Genomic DNA, 16,090 nt, shown 5'->3' with positions numbered 1-16,090 from the left:
TTATTTATTTTTATGTGGTGCTAAGGATCAAATCCAGTGTCTCACACATGCCAGGTAAGTGCTTACCACTGAGCTACAACCCTGGTCCAAAGGGAACTATTTTTAATTGGAAAATTATTCTTTCTTTTTCTTAGTAATCCCTCTCTATTCAAAACTGCAATATTTTAAGGTTATTATTTTGGTAAAAATTTAAAAATACATAGATTACCTGGAAAGAAGTCAAATGATCTCATTTTAAAACTAATAAACCAAAAACTATTTAGCAATCTAACCTAAAAAACCAGTTCTTTAATTCCACTTCTAGAATCCTATCATAGACAAAGTCAAATAAAAAAAAACAGACATGAAAAACTATAATTTTAGTATAAAAAATTTATGCCTAAATTAAACATCTAACAATAATAAAATGGATTATATATTTAAAACATGCATTAAAACAGATTCAATATGAAAGATAATTATGCTGAAAAACCTTAACAGTATGATTTAATTATGTTAATGTACACATAGCAAAAATTGGAAAGAAGTATACCAAAATATTTATATAATTGGTAGTATTGTTTATTGTCTTAATTTTATGCTATGTATTTTGACTGTTTTCAAAATTTTCAGTTACAAAATTATTATTACTTTATCACTGGAAAAAGCATTTCATAATGAAAAAGTAGTATTATAGTGTGACCACTTCTTGATCATTCTGTATTTCAACTGCTGTAATCATATGAATTCCATGAAGGCTTCTGAAGTAATGAATTGTGTTTGATCAAACTGAATAACATCATAGTACATTTCAGTTTTGATCTGATGAACAAAATCACATTAAATAATGAAATCAATATTAAACATGAGGAAATTGGGTGCTGTGGGTAAGTTACATATAAATATTTTATAAGAGAAAAGCCTGCTAATTTTGGTAATTTATAAAGGGCTAATTAGATATTTATACAATACCTAATTTTATCTGTATTATGTTAGGTACCCAAGTTATGATGATGATGATAATGGTGATGACGACGATGATGATGACAGTATAAACAAATCCTACCTTTGCAGGTTCTTAGGATCTAAATTCTAGAATTCTGTAGAATTCATCCTAATAATCTAGGTAATAATTCATCTCCTGTAGGTAAAAAAAAAAACAACACAATATAATGGTGAAATTATTACTTACTGTGGTAGCACAATGAATATCTTTCCAGACTGTGGTTTCCCTGGAGAGATCAGAGACTTCAAACAAGTTTTCAAGAATCACCTCGCCAATCATGTCATGTCTAGAAAATCTGTCAAAATCATATACACTGAAATGGAGTTTTCGGTTGCTTAGTTGATCATATGCTACTGGAAATTGAAAAGTTTCATCAAACAGAGGATTTAAAGTCTTTCTGTGTACACGGGTCTGAAATTTCTTTTTCCTATCCGGAAGAAGATACATCTTCACATAAGGGTCAGATGTTCCTGTGAAATCTTTAGCAGGAAGATCTAGGGCTTTGATAATTTTGACAACTAGAAGTTCATTTTCATAATCATACTGCAGGGTAAAGTTAAGTTTCCCACAGGTTTTGACATCTTCTTTTCTGTTGCCCTCGGAGTCAACTGACTTCTGTTTGTACAGCTCTGGTTTTATCCTCCCAATGCTGGTGGTGGTTTCTCCTCTTTGTAAAACAGGTTCAGTGCCCATACTGTAATCAACACTGGACACTTGCATTTGCCTTGGTAGGTGTCTCCTGAAGGAATTGTGGCTGTACACACACAAAACATATCATTTAGGCAGATCAAATTAATGACCATATTATAAAAAGGTACATAAACTCTCCTCACCAAGATATATTATATATATATATATATATAATGAATTTAATTAATGAATATTTAAATCATTGATTCATACATGCACATTGATTTCCTAAATAGGAATCAAATTCATATGATATATATATTTAATTAAATTCATATGATATATATATATATTATATACACAATATGTGTATGTATATGAATATGTGTAAATAGACACACACACCAACACACACACACATGCATAAATACTTTTGAAAAGTTATATATGCAATATTCAAGAAGAAGCCTCCTCAAGTTCTAGAAACACCTGAAACAGATATACATTTTATGAGGCTTTGAATTTGGTACTTTGAATAATAATAAGCGCATAAAGAAATGTGATTACCAACAAAATTCAATATTGCACAAAAATATGCTGTCAATCACCTGGGTGTATCTAGGTGTAAACTTCATACAGATAAAGTATTCATATGACTGTTTTATATCCATGTGGATGTTTGGGTCTCATAAATTTCATGTTTTAGTTGTTACAGTATTAAATACATATAGATTCACATGTCCTCATATGTTATTTCTAATACATAAAATAAATAATTGTATATTTACTTTTACAAAGAATATAATGTTGTGACAGACAAAATTACTACATTTTCCTTTTTTCAACACAGATTGGCTTTAGAAGATCTAAGGAAACAATAAAAGTAGAACTCTAGAATTTGGGGTCAAAATAACAGTTTTAAAAATTCTAACTGAATTTCCTTAATCACTATTACTATTCTTCTTGTCAAAATTTCCAGACTATTTAATATGTAAGCTTACTAATGTCTTCTAAATGTGATCTGCCTTAAGACCTGCTTCTCTTAACACCATAACTTACAGAATAAGCTATACCAATCCATTTGTCTCCTCCAGACTTAGTCCAAGGTCTTTTTTCTTGTCTCTCCTTGGTCTGTCCATCAGACTAATCATGTGTTCTTAGACTATAATTGTTGTCTTGAATCTGATAGTTCCACAGATATTTCCTAGCTACAATAATTTTAAATCCTATATCTCTAAGTCTTCCAGTTTAGAAATCCAATGAATATTTCTAAACAGATGTATTAATTCTACCTAATCTCAAGCAAAACTCATCTATTTCTCCCTTTTGCTCTGAAACCAGTTTTCTCTTTTAAAATCACTAACAGCACTAACATTTTTATGAGTCACTCATACTTGGAAACATGCAATGTGCTTTGAATCACCTTCCTTTCATCCATGAGATTTATTCAGTTTTCTAAATCTGTTGAACTCATATATTTATCCATCCCATTCCCTTTCCATTTCTGCTCAGTCCAAATCCTCATCACCATATCCTTGCTTTCTCCAGTAGTCTTCAGCATACTCTCAGGTAACTCACTTCAAAATCCTCTGTTCACTTCTGTTGTCTATTGAGTCGAGTTCCACACCTTTATAACACTGATACTCAGGACATTGCTTAATGAATATTTAAATCATTGATTCATACATGCACATGGATTTCCTAAATAGGAATTAAAAACTTAGTGAACATCAAAAAACAAGATGTTGAACCTAAAAAGGAGAGGAAAAAATCAAGGGCTAAGGGCAAAGATAGAATTAATGCTAACTGTCTGCTAATGCCTGAAGAACTTTCATGACAATAGGGATTTATGGAAGCTGTAGATAGGCAAACTTCAGCTTCATAAAAGGAAGCATTTTAAAATATCTAGAGCTATCCAACATGATGAAGTAATGAACTTCTCCACACTGGAATAATTAAAACGGAGATTAGATGATGAAGAAAAGGATTTTTGCCTCAAGTGAGGTGCTAAACTGTTAGAGGTTGTATAACCCTGAATGGTTGTGTGATTCTGTCATTCTTTGGTTCTTTGATAATTTTATAGGTTTAAATATCCATGGTATTACCAAAATGGGATTTGTTAAAATCAGAATTATAGTCTGAGGTGTTGCCAATTTCATTCTCTTATATTTTCTTATTATCTGTAACTGAACTGAAATGATGAAGTTATTGAAACAACTCCATAAAAAAAATTTTAGAGCTGTACTTCAACTTATTCAGCCTTTCTCTATAATTCCTCTTATACAGATAAAGATAAACCAAAAAGAGTTGTGAGAGTATGAACAACTCTTTGTCTGTTATTTGTATTAGTCACAGATTTCTCAAAAAAATAAAGGAATTACAATTCAGTACATATACTGTAAATGGGGCTATATATTAAGACTGGTATAGTGGCAGAACAGTGCCAGAGGCAAACGTGAAAATATACTGTAGCATTTTCAAAAGATCTCCAACATCCTGCTTGGCTTTACCTGGAATAAGGGACTTGCAGAGTGCTGTTGCAATTATGAGGATGAAAAGACTTACAGAAAAAATGATATTACATCCAGCATCAGATCAGGTGCTGAAGAATACAAGAAACAGAATGAGAGAAAATAATATCCAGTGATAATTAGGGATAAAATCAAAGGAGAATAATAAAAGACAGGAAAAAATTAATAAGTAAACTATCAGATTTTTCGCAGTTAAAAATTAAAATGCATCCTTGCTCTTTAGGTTTTTCTAGTAAAGACTAACAATGAGTACTTATGATTTGGCAGGTACAAGCTTAAATTCTTATCAACTCAATTGATCCTCCTGTAACCCTATGAAGTACATACTATAGTGTTCTCTAATTTACATGTGAGGACCCAGGGCACAGAGGCATAATTTATTCAAAGTAGCACAGCTAGGCTGGTGCTCAAATTAAAATCTGACTGAGGGAGCCTGGGCCTAGTGGCCATACCTGACCACCATGCTCTACTATAATATTCCTAGTTATGCTGCCTAATTACATTATTTCAGAAATTAGTCATTCTACTAAGTAATCACATGAGATATTGAAAAATTATTTACATATGCTTTTATATAACTTTTTCACTTAAACATTATTTATAACATACTTATATAATCCAATCAGATCCAAAGTTTATTTGGTTGAAATAGCTTGAGATGTATTTTTAGAGATGTTTTTCACTTCCTTGACTAGTTACCAAGAATTGAAAGGGAACAAAAATGTTCAATTTGTAAGTTAAATTATAATTAGACATTATGTAAAACATTCTTATAACGTTTACTGTTGTGGTACATCCTATAAAAAATTGACATATTTTGAAGTAGGGTCAAAGGAAAATGTGTTTACAATTTATACTGTATTATATGTTAAAAATGGTCAAGTTAAAATTTGACTAAACTAAAAAATTGTTTGTATACAGAGAGATACACTAGGACTACTTTACCTCAAATGAGAGAATTAGCTACTAATTCTATTAATTAAGATCATACTGAACTTAAAATTCAATATTTTAGTTTCTATAACCAAGTATATAAGCAAAGTTTTTTTTACCAACTTAAATTTTGAAGTGTTGTTTCCTTAGATCTATCCCATTTTCATTTACTAGGCATGCCATGAAATGTAATTTGACCTTGAAATCTGCACAGGTATATAGGATCAGTAGCCTACACTGGACTTAGGAAAGTGGTCAAAGAGAATACATGAAAATAATAATAACAATATATTGTGAGGTACTAAACTGATCTATTCTAATCTGGTTTGTACAATGTTCCTAAAATATTTGAGATATTTTATTGAGTAATGAAATATTTCTGTTAAAATCACTTTTACCCATGAAATGAGATTCTGATTCTTATTTCTTGTGGATTTATTCCTTAATTCACACTCATACTCTTCAATGTAATAAAACTTAAATCTTCTATCCTTCCCTCAAAGATCAGAAATGTCTTCTTTATGCCCTGAATATAATTTTTTCAGGCTGTAAATCCTCTTCTAAAAGAAATCAAAGCCTCTTCTAACAGGAGTCAAAAACATAGTAACATTTTTGTTCTTGTAAACCATTGTCCTAATTACAGGGTAAATAGTGTATATTCTAAGTCACAGTTTAGCTAGTCAGTTAAGAAAAGCTTTAATTATTACAATGTTAAACTATTGCCATGACAACACAGATCCTTTTTTCTTCTTCTTTTTTTTTTTTCTTTTTCTTTTTTAGAATGACAGTGATTAGTGGCTCACACAAATATCCAACTGGTGGAAGTGCAAGCCATTTGACTGTTACTAATCCCATTCTCATCCCTCAGATCTAGCAGAGTACCATCCAAACACTGGGGAAAGTGCTGAATTGGAATCTGACTGCAATGTAGCTTCAGCTGCCCTGTGCAGGGAGGGTCATTTCACTTGGCTTGAGCTTAATTTTCTTCTTCTGCAAAACAGTCCTTTCATAGTTGTTGTGAAAGTAAAATGAAGTTATAGAGAACTTTGAAAACTGTAATCCTTTGTATTGATATTAATTATTATCATTAAAATTCAGGACACAAGGAACTGAAATTCAAATGCCATAATGAACTCTCTAGTTATGACAAGCTCAAATTTCATCTTCCTATTTGGGGATGCAAGGATGGCACATACAAAGTTGTTCCTGTGTGAGCATGCCCTAGATTACTCCCCAACTCGTTTCTTAAAGTAAGTCTCTTTTCTTAAAGTGGGGAACTGACATCCTCTTGTTCTTATTTACAATGTCTTTATCATCTAGTAAGTTAACCTGATTTTTTTTTTGAGAAATCAAAGAGGAAAAGTAAAAATTTCTTTAGCAGCATTCTATTTGTTCTTAAATATGTTTAAAAGAGATTCTCGTCTCTGATTAACGGAATTAGCATTGGGAATTATAATATATTAAAAATTATAGCCCCATTTTATGGATAAGGAGGTTCAAATAGACTAAATCGAGTTTCTGATAAACAGAGTTTTCATCTTTTGTTTCTTTTTTCCTTCCATTTGATCTGAGACAAGGACAAGAGCAATTCCTTCATTACACAAATATCTGAGCTTTTATCATGTAAGGAACTGTGTATATCATGGCAGACTAAGTTATATAAAATGCCACAATGAATTTTTAAAAATTAGTTTACCTCTTCCCTGACTATTCTTTTCCATGTATTGCTTAGAAGCAACTTGGCCTTTTCCCCAAGAAAAGGAGATGGTGATTACCAATCCTCCAGAGCTCTATCTTGTTGTGGCTATTGTTTTTTCCACAGCCCTATACCATTGGTCTCCTGTCCCCCATTATCACTTTCACACCATTCTCCCTTCAACCACCACTTTCAGCTGAAGCATCATCAATGAATCACTTCCCCATTATTATCACTTACTTTTAGTCATTCATTGATATCCATATCGATCATTTTAAAGTCACTACTTTAGTCTCCTGGCTCACTAACACTCTTTTTGATGGTGCTTCTGCTCTAAATCCTTGCAATGTATGTTTCTTTAAACTGCTCGGCCTCTAAATTCTATGAATTCTTCTCCTCCACTGATGTTCTCCTCTTCCCTTACTCACTACCAGGTTTCATCCTTATCATTAACTGCAAGCTCTCCACAACTCCAATTTTATGCATGCCTCTGCCTCTCTCTGATCAACACCTCCCACCTTCCCAGGTTCTTTTTAGATAGAAGAAATAACAGGATGTTCTTATTCTGATGGTACTGATCAAATAGAGTTAATAATGCAGAAATCAGAGACGAGAATAACTAAAAGTGATGTGAGGAAAAATGAGCTCTGGCACACAAGTGTGGTGGCTTTGGCTTTAGATCAAAGCCTTGGTCATTAGTATCAATCAAGCAAATACATATTTATAGATGCTGGTAAAAGAATTGACAAGATGGTAAGAATCTGTGGAAGTTTTATGCTTTCTCCATTTTTCTTACTGAAATCGGAAATACACTCATTAATTGAAATGGAGTATGAGGATGAATGTGGCAGAAGTTTGAAGAAGGTGAGAAGTTGTGAAATAGCGTGTAAGATTGAGAGGAAAAATGGATTGCTGTGTAGCATGAGTACCTGTGTGAGGAATGTGATCACAGATTTAAAGTGGATCAGTGAGAGTTGCTTTTTGTTTTCTTCCAGTCATATTCACTTGAACATGTAGAGATGACAGAGTTGAATTCACTCGGGGCTGTGGTTTTACTGTGCAAATAAGAAATAGGGTGCAACTGGGAATTGTTGATGCATACAAGACAGTGGCTCTAATGATTTACTGCAGAACTGAAACCAAGTAGAGGAAAAAAATAATAGTAAGGAATTAGAGAGTACAGTGTGGTGATAGAATCAGTGGATTGGAGGTTCTGGCAAATTGGAAAGGTTATCCTAGTTGAGGTATAAGAGGGTCTTAAAGAAATCCTCCATTCACCCTGCTTCTTCCTCTCTCTGTATTTCTGTTTCTCTAACATTCACAGAAAAACTCCTGGTTAGAGTTGAGGACAGTATATTCACTGTCCAATTTAACTCTTCCCTTTCTATTTAAACCTATGCATTTTCATATATGTCTTCCATTCTTCAAATCTTTTTCTAGAGTATGGCTTTTATAATGGCAGAGATTAAGTATTATTAAGTGTTATTAAGACTAAGTATTTTTTATGCATTCATCATAAACATGTGTTGGAACTAAGGAAATGCATGTTTATGAAAACAGTTTACCCTAAACTTGTGTCTAATAACATCAAACTTTCCCCAAATTATTTGCATTATAAAGAAGAAACACCAATCAACTTGCAATTAGTGCTTCTGTAGAAAAATAATATTTATCAGTGCCAGAAAACAAACTCTTCAAGTTTGAATATATTTAGTAAAGTTCTATGTCTGACTTTGGTTCTAAGGGCTACCCTTTTCAGAGAACAATCAAGTGTGTACATCAGATCCACATCTTTCATAAAGGAGATTGTCGGGTCATGTCAAGTTACTGGAAAGCATGCTTTGTGACTATCTGTTTCAAGGAGAAAGAACTCGGGTTGCTTTGGCAAGCATTGCTTTTCTTGATTTCCTAAATAGATTCCAACCTCTTAAACTCTGTCTTTATGAAGCAACTTGTTTTCCATTCCTCATAGTGGCCTGGAATGAACAATTTCAAGTTTTTATTTCTTTCAAGAGAATTTTTTTAACTCCTTTATAGTAAAGAAAACTATGGAATCCCATTGATTTCTTTATACATAATTCTTCATTTTCCTTATAATGATGTATACTGAGTATTCTTTCTGGCATTGTGTATGATCATTTTAAGAACTACTTTTCTAATTAACCATAGCTAATTGTAAATGTTGTAAATCTGTCAGAACACATGAGTCAGTGATTTTATTTTCCATGTATATTTTTCTGCTTTTGTTCATGTTCCATTGGGTCTCCCATTACATTACCTAATTATTTGCAGCAGGTAGTTAGAATCCTCTCTAACAGTGTCAAACCTTTATAATTCCTCATTCTCACCAAATTATTTTGCCACTGACGATTCACTTCATCTTTATACCATAATGAATGCACAGAACATTGGGTCTCATACACTTCCCTGTGAGTATACCCTCATTAACCTCCTTTTAATATGAGCACAGTTATCTCACCACCTGGTGAAGAGCAAAATGAAGCACAGTGATGATAGATCAATCAAAAGCATTCACTTGGTACTTATTATGCACCTACACAGTGCTGGGATTAGGAAAGGATAAAAGTAGGTTACACACCCTTGTTCTCTGAGAATTTAGGATTTAGTTTGTTAAACATTTGGAGCTCAATAGTAAGACACTAAATAATGACTAGGGTGTAACTGCAGCTTTAAACAATAAAGGCTAATAAGCTTATAATTAGGCAGAAAAACTAGACTCTCAGTACATTTTCTGTGCAGATCTTACAGTAGACAAAGAAAGCAGCATGAGCAAAAATGGAGGCAAAGAGAGTTAAGATCTCCAAAAGTCTGATGTAAAGGCCAACTACCCTTCTAGTGGGCAACTGTGGAAAGTCTATTTGAGTAAGCAAAATAAGGTCATTGAATTTATATACTACTTTTTTAATTAAAAAAAAATATACCCTGAGTTTCTGGAGTCCTTTGTCTAGGCATCAGAAAGCAATATAAAAGTAAACAAGCAGATTCTCTGCCTAAGAAAGCATCATACAGCCATATGTCTGAGTATTTATAGAACCAAAATGGTATAATGGCTCCTTTGTCAGATTACAACAGCCTTCATTCTGTATGAGGCTCTAAAAAGGTTTGGAATGGACATAGAATGACTGAAGTGACATTTTTTTTAACCACATGCACATCAGATAGAGCACTAGTCTCTAGATATGTAAAGAACTCAAAAATCTTAATACCAAAACAACAAATAACCCAATCAATAAATGGGCCAAGGAACTGAAGAGACACTTCTCAGCAGATGATTTACAATCAATCAACAAATATATGAAAAAAATGTTCATCATCGCTAGGAATTAGAAAAATGCAAATCAAAACTACTTAAGATTTCATCTCACTCCAGTCAGAATGGCAGCTATTAAGAATACAAACAACAATAAGTGTTGGTGAGGATGGGGGGAAAAAGGCATACTCATACATTGTCGGTGGGACTATAAATTGGTGCCGACAATATGGAAAGCAGTATGGAGAATTTGGAAAACTTGGAGTAGAATCATATTTGACCCAACTATCCCACTCCTTGGTCTATATCCAAAGGACTTAAAAACAGCATACTACAGTGACACAGCCCCATCAATGTTTATAGCAACACAATTCACAATAGCTAAATTGTGGATCCAACCTAGATACCCTTCAGTAGATGAATGGATAAAGAGAATGCAGTATACATACGCAATGGAATATTACTGAGCATTAAAAGAGAATAAAATCACGGCATTTGTAGGTAAATGGATGGAGTTGGAGGATATAATGCTAAGTGAAGTAAGCCAATTCCCCCAAAAAACAAATGCCAAATGTCCTCTCTGATATAAGGATGCTGATTCATAATGGGGATGGAGTGGGGAGCCTGCGAGGAATAGATTAACTTTAAATGGGGCAAAGGGGAAGGAGGGTTGAGGGGTATGGAGATAGGAAAGTCAGTGGAATGAGGACATCATTACCCTAAGTACATGTATGAAAATAAAACAAAAAGCAGGTAAAAGAATCAAAAGAAATGAAGACATAATCAATAAGTCTTTTTTATTCTGCAGAGAATTCTACTTTCATTTCCTTTTGTATCAGTGTTGTCTGCTAAAATAAAATTTTCTAGATTTTTGAAAAAAAATAAGGGATCTTAGATTCTTCCTTTATAAATTTTCTTAGATTTCTTTTTGTTGATGTTTTATATTTCCTGATTTTAATTATGCCTGAACTACACACTATATTAATTTTAAAATACATAAATACCTTCCCTTATAGTGTGTTCTATAAACTGTTGCCAAAATAATTATTGTAAAATATATCTCATACCCAAGAGACTCTTGTAGTGCAAATATTTTTGACAGGATAGCATTGGAACATCTTAGCCATGGTTTCAAGAACTCCTTATAATTTAATTCCAGCTGACTGTATCTTTCATTATTTCTCTCCTTATCTCTTTTCTAATCCAGGTAGCTTGGTTTTCTTAACAAGACTACCTGTTCTATCAATTTTCATATAAAAAAAATCTGGGATGCCCCTCCTCTTGCCCCTCACATTCTGTTGTCATGTACAGAATGTGAATTCCTATGTTTCTCTATCCTCAGTGTAATGGAGTTTCTCCATGACTCAGCTGGAAATAATTTATCTAGCCTCTGAATTACACATGCTCCATCACACAGTTGACACTTATACTTCCTTAAACTGAAGTTGGTATCACATGTCTTAGCTCCACAGTGTATAGAAAATTATGGCATTTAGAGTTTTCAGAGTGGAGAGAGAGTTCAGAATACAATGACTCTATCCATTAGTAAACATATTCGTTGAATGAAGTTATTAGATGAATGAACAATCAATCAAGACGGACATTAGAAGCATGTGAGTAAAAAAGAAATACACACATACTGACTGGGTCATTTGGTTGCCTGATGGGAGGTGCATTAGATTACAGGCATTTGAAAAGGAGATGAAAAATTGGGAATTGTGATAGGTTTAAGTTTAGTGACATCACTGGAAACTATCAGAGTGTTATTTCAGTATAGAGACAAATGAAATTCAGAAGAATGGGATGTTGTCATCTGCTGTCTTAGCCAAATGAAATAGAGTCCCAACAGCTGAGCAGAACTGGGGATAACAAGGCAAGGAAACCAAGTCTTGAAGTTAAATTTGGTTTGCATGTGTGCATGTGTTTTTGCAAGTAGGTTTGATTTTGTCACATCTCAGGGAAAAGTTGGCATTTGAACTGAATAATCCGATTTGTGATAACATACTGTCCATCTCTGTGTCCAAGTGGGCTGCATAATGAACTCTGAAATTTCCTCTTCCTCTCTATATAAAGGTAATTTCTAGGATGATGAAGTAATTAGTGTAGATGAGGTTTTTTTTTTTTTTTGAGAAGTAAGAATAATCAAGTTTTCTACAAGGAATTCATTCCAAGGCCAAACAGATTTAGAATCATGACAGTGGTCATTCACAATAACCATACACAATCCCCAATTTCTAATTGAGTGGAATGAGCAGGAAGAGGCTCTCTTCTTTGAGAACTAACTACTTGTCCTCAGCAAATTCTGTAACCAACATCCTCAGTTACAGAAAAACTACCTCTCGTGGACTTTAAAACTTAAACTGTATTCTGTCAATCTGATTAAAATTGCATTCTTACTCTTGCAGCTGCGTGTCTTCAGGCAAATTTTTAAATCTCTCTGGACTCCAGTTAACTCACAGCTAATGAGGATAATTAATAATCCTTAAATCATACAGAAGGATTAGAAGGAAGGATACACTGGCACAGTGACTAAGTTGCAAGTGCTCAAAAATAATGTTTTTCTTCTTCCTTTCCTAGCCACCCAAATAAACAAGGGAACTCAAAGAGCAGATGAAGTATCAAAGTTCTAAGAAAACTATGAATTTGTATTGTGTTTTTCCTCTTAAAGAATACCAAATGTGCAATATAACTTTGCTTTTTTAATTGGGATAAAAGGTTTTTTCTGATGTTTTCAATTTCACATAATTACTAAGAAATCTGGACTAAACAGATGTATCTTTGTTGCTAGTGCATATTATTTCCAGAAGCCACTTCTTTATCCAAACCCCAATCTTCACACATATGTTTTCATTCTTCTCTAGCTAAGGGTAATCAGGCAAATGGTCTATTTTTAATCAACAGATAATATTTTTGAGATAGAATTTTGTTTTTCCAAAGCTTCTAAAAACCACCGATTACTTCAATTTGTCTTTACTAAGTTTTCTTATATGAAGTGTACTTACCAACTAAGCATTGACTAATTCTAAAAGCTAAACTGATACATATTTCAAAGCAGCTGTTCATAGAATAATCTCCTACCTTTATCCTTGGTTTCACATAGTGATAAACTGAGGTCTGGAAATATTGAAAGGAAAATTTCAGAAACAAACTATCCATGAGTTCTAATTTGTGCATCATTCTGAGTAGTGTGGTAAAACCTTGCACTATTCTTTTCCATTAGGATGTAAAATATTTCCTTGTCCAGAGTATCCATGTTATATATACTACCTGCCTCTTAATCACTTAGTAGTCATCTTGATTATTAAATCCACAGTCTCAAGTAACCCTTATAGTTACCTAACAGTACCTCACAATGCCTACATTTTTCACCTTATTTATCACATCACATAGGCATTGTTTTTTCAATGCCTATGCGATGTGATAAGAAGTATGAATACAGTACAATTAGATATTTTAAGAGAGACCATATTCATATAGTTTAAATTATAGTATGATGCTATCACTATCTTATTTTATTATCAGTTACCGTTAATTTCTTACTGTACCTCATTTATGAATTAAACTTTATCATAGGTATGTACACATAGGAAAATACATAGTTTTTATAGAGCTTAATACTTTCAGGTATCCCCTGAAACACCTCCCCTGTGAGTAAGTGGGAATACATTATTTAAAAAATGTTTTGTTGTTTAATTCAACATTTTTATCCTAAACTTTTTGTAGCTTAAGGCTTTTTAGATATTAAATATCATATTTGGTCACAGTTTTCAAAAGGATAGTAGTAATGATAATGAGGAGCCATATGAGGTCATTTTAAATCAGTTAAAATCTCTCTCTATAAATATATATATATATAATATTTTCTTATACATATATAAAATATTTTCACATATATATAAAATATATCTCCAATGTTTTAGAAAAATGAGATTTACTCCAAAGCATTTTATTTTCATTTATAAAATATGTAGGAAAGAGTATATTGGATAATTATTTTATAGGTAAATATTTATTAAAGTTAGTATTTACTGGATTACATTATATAAAACTCATAAAAAGAAAAATTAAAATCAAACTAAAGGCCACTGTCCAGAAAACAAGTCAAAATAACAACTCATATGAAGCATGCCTTGATTATAAGATTTCAGTAGTACAGAAAAGCATAATATGGAAAAGACACCTCCATCCATCCAACTTCCTATCCCAAATATCCTCACTTCAGTGGTAACAATTATCCTGATTCCTCTAGAAAATATTTCAGAATGGAGTGTATTTATTTATAAATACAATCCTCTTTTATGCACACAAGAGATGTATTGAATAGTCTACCAATCCCAGTAGCAAACATTACCCAGTTTTCACTTTGATAGATTTCTCAACCTGTGAAATCATGTCACGTCAGAAAGCACACATGCACCCTACATTTACAGGGGTAGGAGGTAAGATTAGGAAGTAATTTGGTTAGCAGAAAACATTAGTAACCTCCCAGTACCATTGAATTTACCCCTGGGTAAAACGAGTTGCTACTTCTAGGAACCTGAGAAAATGTTACTATCATGATGTCATTTGTTTTAAGAATTGATGACTATATTTAGCAGGAAAAACAAACAAACAACAACAACAAAAACCCACCTCTTTGCCAGAATCTCTTTTTTTCAGTTAATACAATTTGAATATGCTGTGGCAGTTTTTAAAAGAAATTCAAACAAACTGGCTGATCCTCCCAGGATGAGGTAAAGTGCATTTTGTGAAGGCAAACTGGCTCCTGGGTGGGCAATCCTCCACTCTGTGTGCTCCAATATTAGGCTCCTGTGGAACTGCCCAGCATAAGTTTGGTCTACCTGAGCTCAAATAAACAATGCCACTTTCCACAAATTTGTGTTCATGATGTAGGTGCTAGATAGTTGTAACCTAAACATTAGTCTCTTAGTTGTGATCAAGAACTGTTAAATATTTCCTGACCTTTTTTTTTGTTTTGCTTACATGATATATATTTCAATGGTTACTTTTATATGTATTAATAAAATAAATTGAAAGACTACAGTAGCAGCTATCAACCAGTGATATTTCAAAGGAAAGAGCCAAATAATAATCTGTGTGACATGATTTTACTAATACCTCAAATTATACCAAGTTCTTTCATGTGACTGCTCCTTTTCTCCTTCTCTGCCTTCATTTTCACCTGCTCCTACTTAACACTGTCCTACCTTTCCTTCTTTATGGAATTATGTGTTTCCTATGCTTTTCCCATCCTTCCTGTTCCTCTTTTTACTTCTACTTTCCCACTTAAGTTTTTTACTCTTCGGAAATCTCTCTCTCTCTCACACACACACAGAGTTTTACACATTTAATCTTTCCTTACCGGGATGAAGACGTAGGCTCAGTAGTTTGTCTTTGCACACGTGCATGTTTAATTAAATGTTCTTTTAAAGCAGTTTGGACTTCTGCTGGGATATCAGGGGAAGTGTGGCTGATTTTTATTGCAGGCTCAATAGCTTTTAGTGCTGGCTTTCCATTTTCTTTAACCTCTTTTTTCTCTTCTGTCTCAAAAACTTCAGTAGGAGCATTTGAAATGCTCTGTGGAAGGGTACTGACATTGGGGGTCACAGGTTTGCTTTTCCAGCATGGCCAGCACAACTTCCAGAAGACAAAAAGTGAGACAACTAGCAAGGCCAGGCCACAGAAGCTGACAACAACTGCTAACAGGCTGACTGAAATATCTGGAAAAAAATGACAACATAAAGAAATACTAATGAATCTTGTACATAAAGAGGCAGACATGGTGAGATCATAATAGATATTTGAAAAGTTTCATCCCAGTTATATAAGGAAAAGCATAACATATGTATATCATTTAAAAAAATACAAGGGATTCAGGAGTTGTCAAAAAAAAAAAAAAAGATTGACAATTTGCAACCAACTATGTAACTGCAACATTAAACTCTAAAGGTGCAACAACAGGAAATGCTTCTGTTTGCTTCATCTTTGATTTCAAGATGAACCCTCTCATTCTTTGTGCAGAAAATAATCTTAAATATCAGTGT

General features: G+C 33.1%; 1 protein-coding gene across 1 annotated transcript in view; it reads right to left on the bottom strand.

Annotated features, from left to right (window-relative positions):
* Positions 1 to 16,090, bottom strand: part of Syt10 (synaptotagmin 10) — a 52,513-nt gene that overhangs the window by 20,422 nt on the left and 16,001 nt on the right. Inside the window, exons 2-3 of the mRNA XM_026393966.2 lie at positions 15,409 to 15,766; positions 1,172 to 1,739 (exon numbers count right to left, since the gene is read on the bottom strand). Coding sequence (XP_026249751.2) covers positions 1,172 to 1,739; positions 15,409 to 15,766 — 926 coding nt within the window. The remainder of the gene's footprint in view (positions 1 to 1,171; positions 1,740 to 15,408; positions 15,767 to 16,090) is intronic.

The sequence above is a fragment of the Urocitellus parryii genome, chromosome 5 (genome assembly GCF_045843805.1).
Source record: "Urocitellus parryii isolate mUroPar1 chromosome 5, mUroPar1.hap1, whole genome shotgun sequence".
Taxonomy (NCBI): Eukaryota; Metazoa; Chordata; class Mammalia; order Rodentia; family Sciuridae; genus Urocitellus; species Urocitellus parryii.
This window is presented reverse-complemented; position numbering and strand designations above follow the sequence as displayed.